Source organism: Anarrhichthys ocellatus, unplaced genomic scaffold (genome assembly GCF_004355925.1).
Source record: "Anarrhichthys ocellatus isolate YVR2014 unplaced genomic scaffold, GSC_Weel_1.0 scaffold1, whole genome shotgun sequence".
Taxonomy (NCBI): domain Eukaryota; kingdom Metazoa; phylum Chordata; class Actinopteri; order Perciformes; family Anarhichadidae; genus Anarrhichthys; species Anarrhichthys ocellatus.
In genome coordinates this window covers 16,989,535-17,003,866 of record NW_022280031.1, presented here as the reverse complement: position 1 = coordinate 17,003,866, position 14,332 = coordinate 16,989,535, and the positions used below count along the sequence as shown (strand labels likewise).

At 40.4% G+C, this 14,332-nt stretch overlaps 2 protein-coding genes across 3 annotated transcripts in view; one reads left to right on the top strand and one right to left on the bottom strand.

The window, feature by feature from the left end:
- Positions 1–14,332, top strand: part of dennd6a (DENN/MADD domain containing 6A) — a 35,246-nt gene that overhangs the window by 7,250 nt on the left and 13,664 nt on the right. Inside the window, exons 10-19 of one of the 2 annotated variants that reach the window (XR_004212676.1) lie at positions 898–1,020; positions 1,459–1,554; positions 1,893–1,987; positions 2,179–2,244; positions 2,433–2,497; positions 3,140–3,229; positions 3,556–3,719; positions 3,874–3,976; positions 4,983–5,057; positions 5,732–6,514. Coding sequence is in view for 1 of the 2 variants with exons in the window: in XM_031844158.1 (XP_031700018.1) it covers positions 898–1,020; positions 1,459–1,554; positions 1,893–1,987; positions 2,179–2,244; positions 2,433–2,497; positions 3,140–3,229; positions 3,556–3,719; positions 3,874–3,976; positions 4,983–5,057; positions 5,732–5,863 (1,009 nt within the window). In the remaining variant the exon portion in view is untranslated. Of the gene's footprint in view, positions 1–897; positions 1,021–1,458; positions 1,555–1,892; positions 1,988–2,178; positions 2,245–2,432; positions 2,498–3,139; positions 3,230–3,555; positions 3,720–3,873; positions 3,977–4,982; positions 5,058–5,731; positions 8,534–14,332 lie in introns of those variants that run through there. The other variant, XM_031844158.1, reaches the window with a different exon arrangement.
- On the bottom strand, positions 10,238–13,735 carry LOC116381764 (uncharacterized). Its single transcript, XM_031844176.1, has 3 exons — positions 13,124–13,735; positions 11,238–11,365; positions 10,238–10,717 (listed from the first exon to the last, which is right to left on the bottom strand). Exons 1-3 carry the CDS (start codon positions 13,490–13,492, stop codon positions 10,522–10,524), a joined length of 693 nt encoding a protein of 230 aa, XP_031700036.1. The 5' UTR covers positions 13,493–13,735; the 3' UTR covers positions 10,238–10,521.

Genomic DNA, 14,332 nt, shown 5'->3' with positions numbered 1-14,332 from the left:
ACAGCATGCAAGCGTAAAATGTTAGATGTTGGATCACCATCCTTATCTCTGTTACTCTGGACGGGTTAGGGCAGTGACGGTAACATTGAGCGTATTTTCTAGTATTAAACAGGTTTAAATACATTCTTCTGTTCATCAAAAAGCAGCACAAAGAGTGGCCCTTCTCTGCTGCCGTAGTTGCAGCTTGGGTGACACATCAGGGTGTTCGACGCGCCACTGTTAAATGTTTTTGTTTTTTGTTTTTTTCGAGGATGTTCATGCGCCTTGTCAACCAAACCACCTTTCTTTTTAAACCTGCCAAAATATATTATTTTTTTGTACGGGAGAAAATAAAGACGGAAGTTTCCTTAAACGTCTGCTTTTCAATATTCAGTTTGTGTTTATAAAATGTGATTGTTTATTTGTTTAGTTAGTGTCCGTATTCACAGAACTCACAGGGTCAGTGTGACCGTCATGAGTAGTCACGCTGATTATGGAAAGGTTTGCAGCATCACCGTGTTGACTTAATATAATAACAGCTGACTGCTCACCTTCAGGGTTATTTCTTTATTTTGTCCTTTATCACAGGAATAAAAATAATAAAACTAGACGTAACGAAGAGGATTTGGAAACTTAAAAATGTGTATTCAGAATAATTTGTCAAATAAAGACCAATAATAAAACTCCACTGAGACAGACTCCTCAGTCTAATGTTCCCATGTCCAAAGAAGATGATCAGCCATCTACTCCAGTAAGATGGTCTACTTATGAATCTTATGTTTTCAGGTCATTTTAATACTTTTGTGAAAATCCACCAGAGAAGATGAGTTGTGCTGAAGAAAGTGAAGTAAATCTGTGTGAACAGCGTCACTATAAAGAGACTATAAACTCTAAACCTCAACTTCTCTCCTTCTCCAGGTGTTTCTATCCGGTCTTCTTCCACATCCAGATGTTGTGGGAGTTGGTGTTGCTGGGGGAGGCACTCGTCGTCATGGCGCCGTCGCCAGCCGAGTCGTCGGACACCGTGCTGGCGTTGGTCAGGTGAGGGGGGGGGGCAGGTTATGTTATGTAAAATTCAATGTGTTCTGACTTTATGTCTTTAAGTCACGGAGAACATGTGACATATCTTAAGTTGAGATTTCAACGTCTCGAAAGTCTTCAAACAATAAAGATGTCTCTCTCTGTCTGTCTCTCTATCTCTGTCTGTCTCTCTCTCTCTCTGTCTGTCTCTCTCTCTGTCTCTCTCTCTCTGTCTCTCTCTCTCTCTCTCTCTCTCTCTCTCTCTCTGTCTCTCTCTCTCTCTCTCTCTCTCTCTCTCTCTCTCTCTCTCTCTCTCTCTCTCTCTCTCTCTCTCTCTCTCTCTCTCTCTCTCTCTGTCTCTCTCTCTCTGTCTCTCTCTGTCTCTCTCTCTCTCTCTGTCTCTGTCTCTCTATCTCTCTCTCTGTCTCTGTCTCTCTCTCTCCCGTTCTCCCTCCACAGCTGTATCTCTCCTCTGCGTTTCTGCAGTGACTTCCGGCCGTACTTCACCATCCACGACAGCGAGTTTAAGGAGTACACGACCAGGACTCAGGCTCCGTGAGTAAAGACGAACCAGAAGAGCTGTGTGGCCCTTGAGCAAGTCAAGTTTTACCTTATTTCGGAAAGGACAATATTCCTATGAAGTTGTTTACTTGGCTAATGAAAATGTATTTTCCAGTTTACTTGCAGCTGTGCATATTAACCAAGATTAACGTAAAAACACTGTAAAGATCTCACCACTCTCTGTAGTCATAATTCCTCTAAAATATTTAAGGTGGTCTTGCTCACGTTAGCTTCTGGCTCCTTTTTGTTGCTGTAACTGCGAACAGAGATTTGTTAGTGTTCGTCTGAGTTGATAATTGTTGCGTCTCTCTCTGTTCTCTCTCCGTCTTCAGGCCGTCGGTCATTCTGGGAGTGACCAATCCCTTCTTTGCTAAAACCCTGCAGCACTGGCCGCACATCATCCGCATCGGAGACATGAAGCAAGCAGGTGGGTGACACTGCTGCTGCTGGAATGTGATATTTGTCTGAAATGAAAGTTCCTTGTAGTAGCTTTGAGTGAAGGATCTGAATATACAGTATATGTGATGCTGAATTACTGTTCAGCTGTAAGTCAGACATCAGGTGACGCATTGTAAAAACATGTCTGGTCTTTCCTCTCCATCTGTCTGCTCCTCTCAGGAGAGATGGCCAAGCAGATGAAAGTCAAGAAACTGAAAAACCTCAAAACTCTGGACTCCAAACCTGGTAAATGCTTCACAGCCTCCGTGTTTATTTCTCAGTATCGGTGCTTCTTTGTTTTTAATGTCAAGCACCTCACAGAGCCGACCTGCAGCTCTCTCACAAGCTCACATCCACAGTTATGAGGAGTCACTGTCAGACCAGCTGAACACTGACTGTTTGTGTGCGTGTTTGTGTGTGTGTGTGTTTTACAGGTGTGTACACTGCATATAAGCCGTATCTCAACAAAGATGAAGAAATCATCAAACAGCTTCAGAAGGTAAGAACCGGTCAATGCGCTGCACACGTCTGAACTCGCTTTATTGATTGACTGATTGGAGCCATTTTCCATTAAACTTCATGGGGGTAACAACAAAGACTGTATACAAGAAGTGGACGTAGTCACCGTGAGGTCACCCATTGGTTTGTGGACTGTTCTTATGAAGCCTCGGGTTCTGGCCTTTGGCCGTCGCCATCTTGGCTTTTTGCAGCCAGAAGTGACAGAAGACGAATAAGACATTTATAGGAGACCAAAATGTTACTGTTAACTTTCATGAACTGAAAACACTCCGTGAAAGGATTAAAGTTGTAAGACGAAAACACGGACAACTCCCAGACCGGACAACATCGTGGTAGCGACCTGTCAGCCCCGCCCTAAAGCATACCCTGCTTTATGGTGTATTTGACTCTAAATGGGACCATAATTTATGAAATGGGAGAAGCTTTGAGAAAGGTTTTTGTTCTTCGTAGTTTTTTAAATGCTACCAAACTTCTACTGAGAAGTGTACTTGAACTAGAAGCATCGCGACTCTCCAACGTCGATTGTTTGCTGCTTCAAAATGTGGACAACTGAGAGCAGTGTAATGTTTGATAATGAAGATTTTTTTATTTAATGATGATATTTTATTTGTCTGTTTTCCAGGGTGTCCAGCAGAAGAGACCCTCAGCGGCCCAAAATGCAATTCTTCGACGCTACTTTTTAGAACTGACGCAGAGCTTCATGATTCCACTGGTAACAAGCGAGGATTTTTATTTTATCTTTAAGTTTATCAAGATGGTTTTGTTCTTGTCTTGTTTGTCAAAATATATGTTTATTGTTATGCATCAAATTACCAAGGAAAATGTGTCCTTTTTAATATTCAAGAATCCTTTATTGTCATTATACGACACAGTGATGCAAAAGGAACTTCATTTGTAACACAACAAATACATGACGAGCAAAACAAAACGTTCCTTTCACTGTATGTGAAAACTTACTTGACAATAAAGCTGATTCTGAAGTTATTTAAGTGTGTGTGTGTGTGTGTGTGTGTGTGTGTGTGTGTGTGTGTGTCACAGGAGCGGTACGTGGCCAGTCTGATGCCTCTCCAGAAGTCCATCAGTCCCTGGAAGAGTCCTCCTCAGCTGCGACCGTTCATCCAGCAGGACTTCATGAAGACGCTGGAGAAGGCCGGACCTCAGCTCACGTCCAGACTGAAAGGAGACTGGATTGGACTCTACCGGTAAACACAACACTAACCAACCCAGCATGTGTTATAAACACTATTCACAGCTAACTTTACCACCATGACTTTTGATAGCAGAGCAACACATTAATGCACATCAGCCTCATGTGGACTCATCATGATGGGGTTTTTTGTTTTTCTGCGTCTGAAGGAATTTCCTCAAGTCTGCCAACTTTGACGGCTGGTTCCGCAACAGGAGGAGAGAGATGACCCAGAAACTGGAGGCTCTGCACCTGGAGGCGCTGTGTGAGGAGGTGAGGAGGGAGGGAGGAAGTGTGAAGGTCAGATGCAGTCAGAGTCGTTCTGTAAACCTGAACTGATGTTTCAGACTTTTTCCCAGACTTTTCAAGTTGTTGAGGCCTATCTGACGAAATCAGTTGACACGTTTTGCCCCAAATTGTTCTCTCACCTCTGGATTACACCGGGCACAGCTGTAAAAATATGTTTTGACGGAGACATGATGCGGTTGCACAGAGCAGACCGAGCCGGCCGGACGATATATAACTAACAGGCATTGAATCTGAATTATAGATACAAAAAAACAGCCACAAATGTTTAATCCATGTTGTTCGTAGCTGGACTTTTAAGGGTATTAACTTTCTGTCAGTCTACAGAACAACAAAGTAGGAAATAACAACAAACACAATCACAACAGAAAGAAAGACACCGTTTAGAACACTACGTAGCTCACTTACTTCCTTGTGCTGGAAGCACAAATATCAATATGGTGGAAACCAGTAACGATGTAAATGAATGGAGGGTGTCTTCATTTATTTAGGCTTGGACATGTCTCATCCTGTCTGTCTGTGTCTGTCTGTCTGTGTCTGTCTGTGTCTGTCTCTACCTGTCTGTGTCTGTCTCTACCTCTCTGTCTGTCTCTCTGTGTCTGTCTCTCTGTGTCTGTCTCTCTGTGTCTGTCTCTACCTGTCTCTGTCTACCTGTCTCTGTCTCTCTGTGTCTGTCTCTCTGTGTCTGTGTCTGTCTGTCTGTCTCTACCTGTCTGTCTCTCTGTGTCTGTCTCTCTGTGTCTGTCTCTCTACCTGTCTGTCTCTACCTGTCTGTCTCTACCTGTCTGTCTCTACCTGTCTGTCTCTCTGTGTCTGTCTCTCTGTGTCTGTCTCTCTCTGTCTGTCTCTACCTGTCTCTGTCTACCTGTCTGTCTCTCTGTGTCTGTCTCTCTGTGTCTGTCTCTACCTGTCTGTCTCTACCTCTCTGTCTCTACCTGTCTGTCTCTACCTGTCTGTCTCTCTGTGTCTCTAGGATCTGCAGCAGAGAGTCCAGCAGCACTCTGAGGTGGAGACAGTTGATCTGGTTCTGAAGCTGAAAGATAAACTGGTACAAACTCATCCGCTGCTATTACTAGTACTTCTACTTCTACTACTATTACTGCTGCGAGTATTACTACTAGTGCTCATATTTTCATTACTATTGCTAAGACCACAACTACTGCTGCTATATTTGTGATGTACTTTTTACGATTGTGTTTCAACATAAAAAAAAAGTTGATTAATATTTTAATATCATGTTGAACTAAAGCAGCTCCTACAACTACTGCTTCTAGTTAAACGGAGTACTGGTACTGGTACCAGTAACAGTACTATTAGTACGACAAAGTATTTTATCACTTTAGAGAAATAAAAATAAAAATTCCAAACAAAATTTCCAGAATAATAAGTATTTTATTCTGGTTAATACATTAGTCTACCAGTACTAATATACTACTACTACTATCTACTGCTGCAAGGACCACGCATATTAACTTGGAGCACTACTCGTACTGTTGTAACTATTGCTCGTACTAAACCTGAGTACTGATACAAGTACACTCCAGCTGCTACATGTACCAGTGATACTACTGGTGCTCTTCCTTTACCACTGCAGTCAAAGGACCATTCTAGTTTAATCCCAAATCTGCTGATCGTTAATATAAAATATGAGCTAATATGTGAGTGTCTGACTGTGGATTTAAAAGAATAACTAATATTGTGTCTGAACTTTCTCTCCTGCAGACTCAGGCGGAGAGGGAGCAGCTGCCGGTGCGTCCAGGGACTGTGGCCAAGCTGAGGGCCCACATAGAGGCCGTGATCCTGGCCTTACCAGAGGACCTGCAGGGCATCCTCCACAAGCCCTCCACTCCCTGACCCCCAGTCTGCAACTCTTACCCCAGTCTGAGCTTGTTTTAAAGTTTGGGGGGTAGTGGGTCTCCTCCCAGACTGGGCCCCAGTTTGAGGACCTCTTCTGGTTCTAACATGGGAAGCACACAGCACAATTTTTGTTCATCCAACTTCAGTTCTTCATTATTATTTTTTTACCCAAACGTCTCCGGTAGCAGCTCAGAGGGATTCAGACCGTCGCTCTCGTCTCGGTGATCATGTGACGACATAAACTCCTCCGAAGAGTTTTCAGGAGGTGAAACAGAATTGAAAGATTCTGAGGAGGTGTTGTGTTTTTTCCCGTCACAGAGACGTTATGAGGAAAGGAAAAGGAAGCGCTTGATTCGTCACAGCGTTGCTCTTTCGGCATGCCGCTCGGGTACAAGAGCTTCATCTGAGCCTTTGTGTGGCAGACGGACTCGTCTTCGCCTTGAAGGTAAGAGCAGGAAGAAGAACGCAGCTGACCTGTGACCCTCAGCTCTTTAGCCTCCTGATGTTTTTTAATCTTTACTTTGGCGATGGACTGCTGCTGTCCGGTGGAACTGACTTTGGAGGTTTTTTTTCACGTTTTTAAAAGAAGTGCACTTCATCACTAACTGGACCAGTGTGCCCTTCACATACACACACACACACACACACGTTTTTATGCAAACAAACTGAGCCGAGCAGAGCCAAGCAGTGCTTTATGATTAAATTGAACTGCTATACTAACTAATAAAACGCACAGAGAGCATTAAGCACCAGCGACCCTGTAATAACTGTCGATGCAGTAAACGACTCTTGTCTCTCGCGCTCATTAGCCAATCACGTCCCTGTATTCGTGTCACATGGGCTTTGTGTAGCCCATCGTAACAGCATGAGGGAAACATTCAAAATGTCCTGAAATGTTCAGAAATGTTGGTGTGAATCATTTTCTGAAGACTGAATCCAAAACCTGTGCGTCACTGATTTCCACCTGATTCTGAGCTTCTGTGAGACTCGAAGAAAATTACAAGAAAGTCCAAACTGTCCAAAAACCAGCGTGTTTTCAGGTGATTGGTGACCGACTGGTGGCTTGTGTGCGTTAAACAAACACTACAGCCAGCTCTGTTTTAACTCATCTTTTTTAAAAATGATGCCGGTGCCTTACAGGAAGGAGAACCAAGGACTCGATGAGTTCGTCTCAATCTGGTTCCTGTAAAGATAATAAGAGCGTCTTTCAGCTGCAGCTCAACGATTGTTCTCACACTAAACTAAACTTACTCCGCTGAAGAACAACAACTTCTGACGGCCATCGATCCTCCTGCTCAGGATCCTCAGTGTTGCCTTCAGACCCCAAAAAGAAATATGGCTGAAGTCTGTTTTTACGTGTTTTCTGATGAGCAAGTGAACGACACGGATGCATCGTTGAAACAAAACCGACAAAGTCACAGAGGAACTAAAAGGAATCTTCTAATAAAGGGTTAACTAGCACTGCATCAATCGGCGGCATGTTTTATCTCATTAACTGCAGATTGTCTTCAGACGATACATTTTTATATTGATTTATTGGTTTCTGGTCATTTCAGTGACGGCTTTGAGCTACATCGCCAGAATCAAGTCCTTCAAAAGAACAATAATGTGACTTTGATCATTTATTTAAATTGTTTAAACTGTTCCCGGCCACAAAAGATTAAATTGAAACTAAAAGCTTCTGACTTTATTTGAATTCACAAAAGAATTCTTGGACCCCAAAAAAAAAAATGCAAACAAAACGAACAAAACCATCTTTATTCAAAGCAATAACAGATCATTTAATTTATTCAGTTATTTGTATTTTCAGAGTTTTAAATGACAATAACTTTGTAGCGTTTTCTAAAAGTGTTGTTGGTGAAACATCTCAGAATATCACTCGTTTGAAAATGTCTTTTCAGACGCATGGATTGTGTTTTTGTTTGTTTCCTTGACGCCGTCGTGTAACACATGTTGTATGAATACTTTGTCCAGCAGATCGTTGTAAAGAAGAATAACTCAAATGTGTGCTGGTTGTTGGGCAACCATGTAAGTTTTATATTTGTAAAAATAACAACTTATTTTAACAATTTAACATTTTTTTAACGGAGGGCTGTTCTCACATTTCACTCTGTAGAGAATTAAGAGTTTTGTACATAATGGTGTAAAGTGAAATGACGGCCCAGATACGATGATGTACAATAATTATTTTGCTATTGCGACCGATGTCTAAATACAGAGATATAAATAAGAACAGCTCCATAGAATGCTTATTTATCTGTCCTAGAATAATGTTGTTGAGACAAGTTGACATTTTGAATTTGTAGTTTTTTTGCTGTCAAGACACTGAAACTGTTGCATTTTAACATTCATAAAATGTGACTATAATGTAATGAAGACGCCCAGAAAGCATTGATATTGGACAGAATCACGGATTATGATCTACAATGTCGGCTCATGTCAGCTAGGGAACGGTTTCGGTAAATTTAAGAATTAAAAACATGTTTATGCCAAAAACTTATGGCTGAGACTTTCTGTGTAGGAATACTAGTGTTGGATATCAAAATACACTCAAAGAAACTAAAATAACTGTGCTCAATATGCAGATCAGAAACATTTATATTATAATATGGAATCATAATTATTGATGAATGTGTGTATTTAAAGGTGGAGCTCATTTTAATTACTTTATTTACTGCTGAGTCCCCAGAAATCAATAAAGTTATTTTTTATCTTAATCTATAATAATACATCATTATTTATTTTTTGTATTATCAATCTGAATCTGCAAACTAAGTAAAGGTATTGAATAAATGTAGACGATTAAAAATAAATATGTTTCCCTCTGAATTGTAGTGTAATGTACCCCAGTAAAGTACCTTAAAATTGTACTTCAGTACAGTACTTGGGTAAATGTACTTAGTTAGTTTCCAGATAAAACGTTTGCCAGCTGTGAACCCAACAGCATAATCAAATATTCATAATAGATATATTATATATGTATATATAACATTAACATCAATAATAAGACACTACAAATTCAAAATGTCAACATCCGCTAATACAAGCTGCTTATGTTGCATCGCTACACACATTTAGCTGCATTGACGCTCACGATCTGTGTTTTTATTGAAGCCATGTAACCACTACTCTGAACCACGCCCACAGCCGGACGGACGACAGGTTTAACAAACAGTGTTGATCAGAAGCGTGTTCTTCACATGATGGCCGACAGGTTGTTTCTTTTGTTTGTAAGCCAATTAAAAGATAATTATGATAATTATTATCAGAGTTGTACGTTAACTTTATTGTGACTTGGAACCCTGACGTTGTTTGTTTGCTTCGACCGCGGTGGGTATTTTTGACATTAAACAGACGGCTTCAATTTTAGTCTATGTTCCTGTCTGTTTTTCAACATAGAACACTTTTTTGCCCCTTAAAAGTTGATTTGGAGTCTTGTTTGTGTCCACCGGATGAATGCGAGTCCAATATTCTCTCTCTTTTAGCTCCGCTTTTGGTCTCCACCTCCTGCTGAGGCAGATATCCGTCTCTTCAGCTGCTAAATGCTCCTCTATGTTCAACAGCTAGTTCCTCCGTCTGTCTGCTGTTTGCTGCTGACCAGGTAGTGTACCGTCTTTTTACAGATTTATCTCAGCCGAAAAACGATGCCATGGCCTCGAAGTGACCATGTTTGGACTGCAGAGGAGTCGCGTAGAGATGCTGTATACTGCTCTCGTAGCAACCCGTCAATCACAAGGTGAATGTCACCTTGATCAATATCGATGAACATCATGCTGTATTGAAGAAGACTTGAAACTAGAGATTGAGACCATAAACTCATGTTTACAATGTTTACTGAGGTAATAAATCAAGAGAGAAGTAGAGTCATTTTCTCATAGACTTCTATACATCCAGAGGAGTCGCCCCCTGCTGGTCAGTAGAGAGAATGCAGGTTTACAGTTTTAAGGTATACTTGTTTTTAACTACAGACATGTGACCACGTAGTCAAAAGCAACTATTTTGAAAACGTGTTATGAAAATATTGTTTTAAAATGCGTTTAGAGTATAGTCTGGGTATTAGAATAAGTTTAAGGAATATAATGTAGTAATTTAGTGTAATAAAATTTTAAAAAACTAATAACTGGTAAAATAAAAATAGTAATGAAGACTATTGTTGTATTCCAAATGCTGTAACAGACTCCATCGTATCATGAGACTCAAATTGAACCAGAAAGTGAGTGAACATGGATAATTATTTCAACCCCTGATGAGGACAAATATCCATCTTCTATATGAATAAACATGTTTCAAATGGTGAAATGTTCCTCGATGGCACAACGGGGTCTGACCGCCCAGCTGCTTCTTATATAAAATGTACAATCAGTAACGATATTGTGTCAGCCATCTCTTTATTGTTTTATAATGACGTGAAAAATGAAGGAACCAAATACATGTTATACGAGAACATCAAGTGAAGCGTGTCAGTTAAACTTGAAGAATAATCACACAGGGTTCGTTACTGAGACGAGTTTGTCAGAATAATGTCATCACGTACTTTAATAAAAAATCAGTAATCGGTAGTAGTTTGAATTTCATTCATGATTAATCGTTGCTTGATTGATTTTTGTGAATTCTTCGTTATCGAATGAAGAACAGAGGAACAGAGGTGTGTTTCATTAAAGCTGCTCACTCTTACTCTCCCAGACGTTGTAAAACGTCCTGGTCTTCCCTCCCTTTGGTCGACGCCCTTTCTTTCCCCTCCTGTTGCTGATTGGCTGTCTCCCCTGCAACTCAAAGGTGTCCTCCAATAGTGTTTGTCCTCTGGGGGAGTAGCTGATGTAGGACCAGGAGAGGGCGGAGCCTTGGTACGGCCTAAAAACAGCAAAACAAATAGTGGATTTATAACAAGTTTATAAAAAACATGAATATAATAATAACGATAAAATAACATCAACTACTACAACAACTATTAATATCGTTTCAAATTATTATAAATAATAATATATGACAGGACAATTAATGATAAAATAACGTTGTGGTTTTCAGTGCTGGTCCTATAGGTTCTCTGCAGATGGAGGCAGGTTCAATACTGCAGCAATAATGCGTCTGGTTTGAGCAAAAATTCACAGAGAGACGGCGACAGACAAAAATCTCTCTTCTTCATAGGGATCACATCCAATATGTGTTTCTATTTTCTGGCGATAACTGCTGCGCGCAGGTTCAACCAACCCTTTTATGTGTTCACTGTCCTCCATTTCCAATTTGCGCATTATATATATAGGTTCTTCACCTCCTGCCCTCCACCTGAATTCTGCGCGTCATAATAGTCAAAAACAAGCTGTATGGAGAACGCTCACATATTTCAAAACTGGACACACACACACACACTTACGCGTAGACGCCACTGGTCATGTAGTTGAAGACTTCTCTGTAGCTGAGAGGATAATCCCAAATCTGGATGTCTGTCAACTGACCGTCAAAACCTGAAAAATCCATCACAGGCTCACCTGACCAGACATACTGAACACACACACACACACACACACACAAATAGAAGACAGATAATATTAGAGACAATAATGAAGATTAAAGATGACTGCAGACAAAATTAATCAAGAGTTTGTCAGATATTATTATTGTCAAGTGATTTCTTATTGTAGTGAGACCTTAATGTACTCAATTTGATACATATGCAGTTATTTTGTGAATAACTGGCAGTGGAAATCAGGCTCTCCCCGCCTCCACAATTTTTAAGGTTTATAAAACAGAAACATGTAAATGTGCAATTTAATAAATTATACAAAACGCAAGCATATTTCTGATATTTCTGTCTTTGGGCCAAAAACAGATAAAGATGAAAAACAGCCCAAAGTTAAAACAAGACAAGGGGCTGCGTTGGGACGTGTTGTTTAACAGGGTGGGACTCCAGGACATCATCACGACACTTACAACTAAGTAGTATCGCGATAAAAATATATTGTGGTTCATTACCTTTTTTCAACTGCAAATTGTTTAATTTAATGAGATACAGTTTTCACTCACTTTATTGCAGTAAAATGGGTTTGTCTGTCCAGTAGACTGATATGTTGCATCGTGCACTTGACAAACTAAATTATTTTTATTACAGTCTACATTGTCCGATCACTCTGACTTTACCCATGAATGCACAAAAAACAAATTGGCACCATCAAAGGGGACTGAAAAATAAATTGTTGATCACTTATCATTACTGAAACTTGCATTCTCTCTAGTGTCCACCAGGGGGCGACTCCTCTGGTTGTATAGAAGTCTATGAGAAAATGACTCTACTTCTCTCTTGATTTATTACCTCAGTAAACATTGTAAACATGAGTTTATGGTCTCAATCTCTAGTTTCAAGTCTTCTTCAATACATCATGATGTTCATTTAGTACATTATGGTGCATTTAGAGTCAAGTAGACCATAAAGCAGGGCATGCTTTGGGGGGGGCTTACTGTGATTGACAGGTTGCTGTCAGAGCCGCATACGGCGTCTCTACCACGGCATCACCCCTCTGCAGTCCATATATGGTCACTTCCATTCACTAGTTGCAAAAAAACAAGATGGCGACCGCAAAAATGCCGTACTCGAGGCTTCAAAACTACAGTTCACAAACCAATGGGTGTGTGAGGAATTTAAGTTTAAAGCGCTCCTAGTGCTGGATATTATGTGTCACAGTGTGTTTACTTGTAGGAGTTTTAACCAAGGAGTGTAGTGTGAGGGGGTTGAGGAATGTGTTGGAAGCGGGGGGGTTGGAAGAAAGTGGCTGGGTGAGGTGTCTGATCAGAACAACAGGTCAAGTGTCAAGGAGGGGCTTATTGGATTTCAGCCAATCATTGAGCTGATCAATGGGCTAAGGAATGTGAAACATGACCCGTGCTTGAAACAAAGGACTGTGATTTTCCGGACATAGGGAGATCTTCTGCTGGCCATCAAGCAGGCATACCAGCCTGTTGGGTGGCTCGGATTGGATCTGATATTTCATGGAATATTATGTTATTAATAGTGTGATTCAGTTTGCAACTGTTTAGCTTCTGTAGTTATTAAATATCTTTTGATTTGATTATGACTCGAACCAGCTAGTTTTTGACTCTGCCTTGGAAGGACAACACAGCAGATGGCCGGCCTTTCTCTTTGTTCAAACCCTAACAGTGACGCCACGACGACTACCTCCACTTCTTATTTACAGTCTACGGGCTGAAGCTACAAAAATGCAAAACAAGTACATTTTGCTCCAGTATGTGCTGCTTTGTTCTCACCTGAAGGGGCAGCATCTTCCTGATGCTGATGTTTGAGCCACTAAACACCTGGGCCACATTCTTCATGGAGTCCAAAGTGAAGCAGACTCTGTTCCAGATGTCCGGTCCAATGTTTGGCCAGAACTTTATGTTAGGTTGAAAGTACAGGCTGTAGTATCTGTATCTTGTAAAGGTCAGCACATACGACCCAGCACCACCGACATCAAACTGCAAAGGGACTCTGCTGGATGGACTGAGTGTGAAGAGTGAGGAGACGCTTTCGGCCAGGTAACGCAGACACACAGACACACCTGCAGGAGTCACATGGGCAGTGTTGATTGACAAATTACGTTTTGTAAAACGAACAGTTGTTTGGTTGTTGTAATGCATTAAATAAAAAAGAAACAGACGAAAGTAAATAGTGCAGTCAATAGATATAGAACTACGTTTGGCAGATATGTTCTGTTATGTTTTGGCTTCATATTTAAATATAAATGTTTTATTGTTATGTTGATACAAAATGTTTCCTTCAGTTAGCTTTGATTAGCTTCCTGCCGACACAAAACAACCACAAACAGACAAAAATACACAAAAGGACTACAAAGACACGCAAAACAACCACAAAGAGACACAAAACAACTACAACAAGACAAAACAACCACAAAGAGACACAAAACAATGACAGAGACATGAAACATCAACTTAGATCTCTGGTGCTGATAACTTATGGCTGTAGCGGATAACCTGTATCTTTAAATACTTATAACAATGCTTGCTAATTGTCTAATTTCGTCTTTATACTTGCTCGACTTTAATCCTTATTTTGTCTTGCTGCATTTTGCTGGGAAAAAATCCATGAAAAAAATCTTGAATTATTCCCAAAAGTAAATGAATAAAGTTAAAGTTTTATGGTGATATTAGCCAGCCTTTTATTTTACAGGTTTTTGGGTCTGAAGGAAAGAATTAATTATTTTCTGTAAAAAAAAAAAAAAATAGAATTGAACCAGAATAAACTGACAGTATGACAAAAAAGTATAATAGTATAATAAATACAATGATTTAGTTAAATTACTCTTTAAGTCTATCTCCCCCCTGTGGTCAGAAATCACTTAATGCAGCTTCAATCTGCTAAACGTAATGAAGAACATCCTCAACAAACAAGCATGTAAATGAGTTAATTTAATACCACCACTTCTTATCTGGAGAACACGAGAGCAAACCTGTCCGTTA